The following is a 4962-nucleotide window of genomic DNA, read 5'->3' as shown; positions in this document are numbered from 1 at the left end:
CTGGATAGCTTTAGTGTCAACTTGACACACCTGGGTTGAGGGAGCCTCAGTCGGGGAATTGCCTCTATTGGACTGGCCTGTGGCCATGTCCGAGGGGCATCTTCTTGATGAGTGATGTGGGAGGGCCCAGCCCACTGTGGGTGGTGCCACCCCTGGGCAGGTGGGCCTGTGTTGCACAAGAAAGCAGGCTGAGCAGGGGCCAGGGGAGCAAGCCTGTAAGCAGTGTTCCTCCATGGCCTGTGATCCAGCTTCTGCTTCCAGGTCCCTGCCCTGAGTTCCTACCTTGGGCTCCCTGATGAACTGCATGCGACCTGGGAGATGTAAGACAAATAAACACTTTCCTCCCCAGGTTGGTACAGGTCAGAGTGTTTTGTCACAGCAATGAAGCACAAACTAGGACAAGGAGCAGGGGCCAGGGGAGCAAGCCTGTAAGCAGTGTTCCTCCATGGCCTGTGATCCAGCTTCTGCTTCCAGGTCCCTGCCCTGAGTTCCTACCTTGGGCTCCCTGATGAACTGCATGCGACCTGGGAGATGTAAGACAAATAAACCCTTTCCTCCCCAGGTTGGTACAGGTCAGAGTGTTTTGTCACAGCAATGAAGAACAAACTAGGACAAGTGGTCCCAGGGGAAGGAGGTGAGACTGGCGGAGCTCAGGGGTTCTAAGCGTGGAGACAGTGCCTCATTTGTGAATGCCTGATCCTTAAAAAAATGATGTTCCATGCCTGTAGTCCCAGCACTTGGGAGGCAGAGGCAGGGGGGACTCTGTGAGGTTAAGGCCAGCCCGATCTACATAAAGAGGTCCCCGGCAACGGGGGCGACTCGGGGGGCCTCGCTTAAAAAAAAAAAAAAAAAAAAAAAAAAAAAAAAAAAAAAAAGATGTTTACGCCTTTTGATATTTTGGTGTTTTTGTTGTAGTAGTTTTTTTGAGACAGGGTCTCACTATGTAGCCCTCGTTGACTTGGAATTCTCTATGTAGACTAGGCTATAGAATTCACAGCCATCTGCCTACCTCTGCCTCCTGAGTCCTGGGATTAAGGTGTGCACACTATTCTCCAGCACCTTTTGGTATTTTATAGTCAGCATTTTCTAGCCTTTCATTGGTGATTTCTGCAGCCTTAGTGGCAGAGCGTCTTCTGAGTGCTCCCACACTGCAAGAGGCTGATGGCTTGGGCTCTGTGGGCTGCCGTCCTTCCTCCACGGAGCCTGGGAGTCCTGGTCTCTGCTCTCACCTAGGGGCTGGGAACTCACCACTTTTGTCACCAGGTGGAGCACCTGCATCTCCATCTGGGCTCAAGTCCCCCTATATTTTTAAGATTATGGCTTACTCTGTCACCCAGGCTGGCCTCAAATACCCGGGCTCCAGCAATCCTCTTGCCTCAGCCTCCCTAGTAGCTGGGACTCCACGCGTGTGCGTACACAAACCCATTTGCAGACAGACGCAGATGTAGGAATGTGCCCCGTACATCAGTGGACTGAGATGGCTTCTCTCTGCCGTGGATTAGATGTTCAGTGTCCCTCAGAGGTCCTTGAAGACTTGGTCCCCAGGGTGTTGTTGGCAGATGGGGCCTAGTGGGACGTCCATGAGTCATGTGGTTGTGCTTTTAAAGGGGCTGGGATCCTGGCCCCATTGCTCTCTGTCCCTGGCTCAGGGTGTGAGCAGTTTTGCTCCACTAAGCAAAGATGAACATCAGACCAGCTAACCTTGCACTGGAACCTCTAGACCTGTGAGCTCAACAAACCTCTTTTCTTTCTAAATTGTTCAGTCTCAGGTATCTGGTTATAGACAGTAACACAGAACTAGCTAATGCACTCTATGAAGCTGTTTCCCTAATTTCCACAAGTATGCATGCCTATGCACAATATAGACGTTTATAGGTATAGGACTGTGGCTCATTCCATAACTTTTGCTGTCATCTGGAGGCAGTTGTGTTTTATCTCCCAGGGTCCCTGCAGCTCTTAAATTCCAGGATTCTACTACTGATGCAAATAGAAACAGGACCCCATCCCCCTTTAGAGGAGAGAAAGCAGAAACACAGAAATACAAAGCTTCCTCTAGTAAAAGAGTCAGACGTTGGCAAAGGAAAACCAATGAGGGAGCCCTGGGGACCCCAAGGGCCTTGTTTCTCTGGGTCTCTGTGGCAGAGCCCATGGAGACTATAGAACTGACTTTGCGGATAGTAAGCAAGGCCCCAGTCACAAGCAGAGGAGAGGGGACCGTCAGGAGCCTGAACTTGACCTTTTTCTTTTCTGTTGTAACATTTAAAAATATTTATTGATTGATTTATTAATTAATTTAGCATGTATGTGCACACAGGTGAGCATGCCACAGCACACATGTGGAGGTCAGAGGACAACTTACAGGAGTCAGTTCTCTCCTTCCATCATGTGGGTTTGGGGGATTGAACTCAGGTCGTCAGGCTTAGCAGCAAGGACCTTTACCCACTGAGCCATCTTGCACACCCTGCTCTTTTCTCTACCTGAAGCGATCTATGACTGGGAACAGAAGAGTTAACGCAGTGGCGCGTTCCAGTGCCTAGAATGCAGGCACACCCAGCCAGTAGCTTAGCATGGGACAGGACTTCGTTGCTTTCTGTTGTCTTCAGCAGTCTGGTGGTGGAGTTGCTTGTCATGGGTGGTGGCAAGGGCTGGCTTAGAGGTCTGTGGTCCGTCACACAACATGGCCCCTGGAGGAGCCAGGCTATCAGTTGACATGGGGGAAAATCATATCAGCAAACTTCCAAGGATTCTATTTCCCCTTTCTGTATCTAGAATTGAGTTCGAGGATCCCCTAGACTCTTGAGACTTGGGTGTGCTCTCTGGGTCTCACTGTCCACAAACCCTCTCCCTGTTGTTCCTGTTGTTCCCAGCTCACTGCTCTAAAATCTCAGAAGCCGACTGCTTTTATTCTTTTGCTTAGGTGTATGTACGTGAGTGTGTGCGTGTGTGTGTGTGTGTGTGTATATATATGTGTGTGTATGTGCCATATGAGTGCAGGTACCCTCAGAGGCCAGAAGAAGGTGTTGGATCCCATGGAGCTGGAGTTACAGCGGCTGTGAGCTGCCTGATATGGGTGCTGGGAATTGAACCCAGGTCCTCTGGAAGAGCAGGAAGAGCACTTAATGCTGAGCCATCTCTCCAACCAGAGTTCACTGTTTTAAATCTTTTCCATATAACCCCACTGTCTTGGTCAGGGGTGGCTGTGGGCCCTGACTGACCAGCAGGACCTCTGGGACTATTAGAAGCCTGGACTTTACACCTGATCTCTGTTAACCAGCAGGTGATGGAGGCACTTATTTAACGTTTCTGAATTTTAGTATCCTCTCCTCCCCTTCCCTCCCCTCCCTTCCTCTCTCTCTGCGATAAAGTCTCCCTGTGAAGCTCAGGCTTACCTAGAACTCACAGTCCTCCTGCCTCAGCCTCCAAGGGCTATGATGACAGGCCTGTACCACCACATTTGGCTTTAGAACCCTCTTGTTTTGGTTTGGTTTTGTTTTTGCATGTATATGTATGTATGGTATGCAGGCATGTGTGTATCCCAATTTGCATGTCTGTGGGTGCTTGTGTGTGATTGTGCACATGCGTGTGGAGGCCAGAGGTTGATGTTGGATGCCTTCAGTAGCTCTCCACATTGTTTACTGAGGTATGGTTTCTTCTCTGAACCCAGAGTTTGGTTTATGTATTCTAGCTAGCTAGCTTGCCCCAGGGATCCTGACTCTGCCTCCTGTCCTGAGTGCTGGGCTATTGGTGAGATACCTGGCTGATTTTATGTGGGTGCTGGGAATCACACTCTAGTCTTCATGTTTGCATAGCAAGTGCTCCATCCACTGAGCCTCCTCCCCAGCCCCAGCATTCTTTTCTAACAGGAAGACAGCAATAACAAGTGTCTGAGGACAGAGGCAGGGAAATTCTGCAGAGGGCTCAGTGCAGTGCCTAATACGGTTACCTAAATGCTATAGGTTAGTGCCCCGGAAATGCTAGCTTTTGTGGTGTGGGGTGGTAATAACATAACCACCCAATAGGATGCCTCCTTCCAGGCCAGCCTCCAATGTAAGATGAAGCAAGCATGGACCATGTGCTCACACCCCTACCCGTACACAGGACTCATAGACTGCAGCCGGCACACAAAACTCACAGACACAATGTGGTAGGCGAGATGTCCAGATGGGGGTCCCTGTCTCACGGCTGTAGCAGGTGAGAAGTGAGCTTCCTTCGAGCACGAACCCAGGGCTGCAGGTATACTGGATGGTGGTGCCCACCAGCAGTACGGGGTCGGAGATCAGGCGGGTAGAGTGCTCTACCTCTCCGGGATCCGTGCAATACATAACTGCAGAGAGAGCAGCACAGCACAGTCACACCACAGAGAGGTACAGAAGGATCTAGAAAGTTTCCCAATTCCGTTCTCCACCCTTTGGAAGACTGCATCCTTTGCTTCATAAAAGTGAGAACAGACCTGGGAGAAGGAGACTGGAATCTAATCCCTCTTTTAGGAATTTGTCTGAAGCCTCTTTATATCCATGTCTAAGGTATAAATCGCCCCATTATGATAATGACAAAAAAGAAATGTCGAGAATCCTGAGGGGAGGCCTCAGTGTAAGCCTCCAGTCCAGGACCAAGCAACCGCTCAGGAGAGCAGGGGAGGGTTGCTCTGCTCTCTTTGAGACGCTCCAGACTAGAAAATAGCATCAATTACAGTCTAATTAAAAAATCAATACAGATAAGAAGAAAACAGTGAACCAATTAAAAAAGGAAGGAAACGGACACGGTGTGAAATGAAAAGATGTCCACAGTTCTCAGTCAAAAAAGCAGTCAGGAGGGGGCAGTCTGTACACATGGGTCCCTTTTCTCAGAATATCTACTTGCAGCTGTTCCTAGCTGTCTACCCTCCATCTGTCCATTCATCCATCCATCTCTCCATCCCTCCATCTGTATGTCCATCCATCCATCCATCCATCTATCCATCCA

At 49.7% G+C, this 4962-nt stretch overlaps 1 protein-coding gene across 3 annotated transcripts in view; it reads right to left on the bottom strand.

Moving 5' to 3' along the window:
- Sez6l (seizure related 6 homolog like) overlaps positions 1–4962 on the bottom strand; it is a 193870-nt gene that overhangs the window by 15499 nt on the left and 173409 nt on the right. For all 3 annotated transcript variants that reach the window (XM_008849016.1, XM_017802178.1, XM_017802179.1), the window contains exon 12: positions 4133–4324. In XM_008849016.1, the coding sequence (XP_008847238.1) occupies positions 4133–4324 (192 nt within the window). The remainder of the gene's footprint in view (positions 1–4132; positions 4325–4962) is intronic.

This window comes from Nannospalax galili, unplaced genomic scaffold (genome assembly GCF_000622305.1).
Source record: "Nannospalax galili isolate Female #2095 unplaced genomic scaffold, S.galili_v1.0 scaffold1945, whole genome shotgun sequence".
Lineage (NCBI taxonomy): Eukaryota > Metazoa > Chordata > Mammalia > Rodentia > Spalacidae > Nannospalax > Nannospalax galili.
The sequence above is the reverse complement of the archived record's forward strand: the minus strand, read 5'-3'. Positions and strand labels throughout refer to the sequence as shown.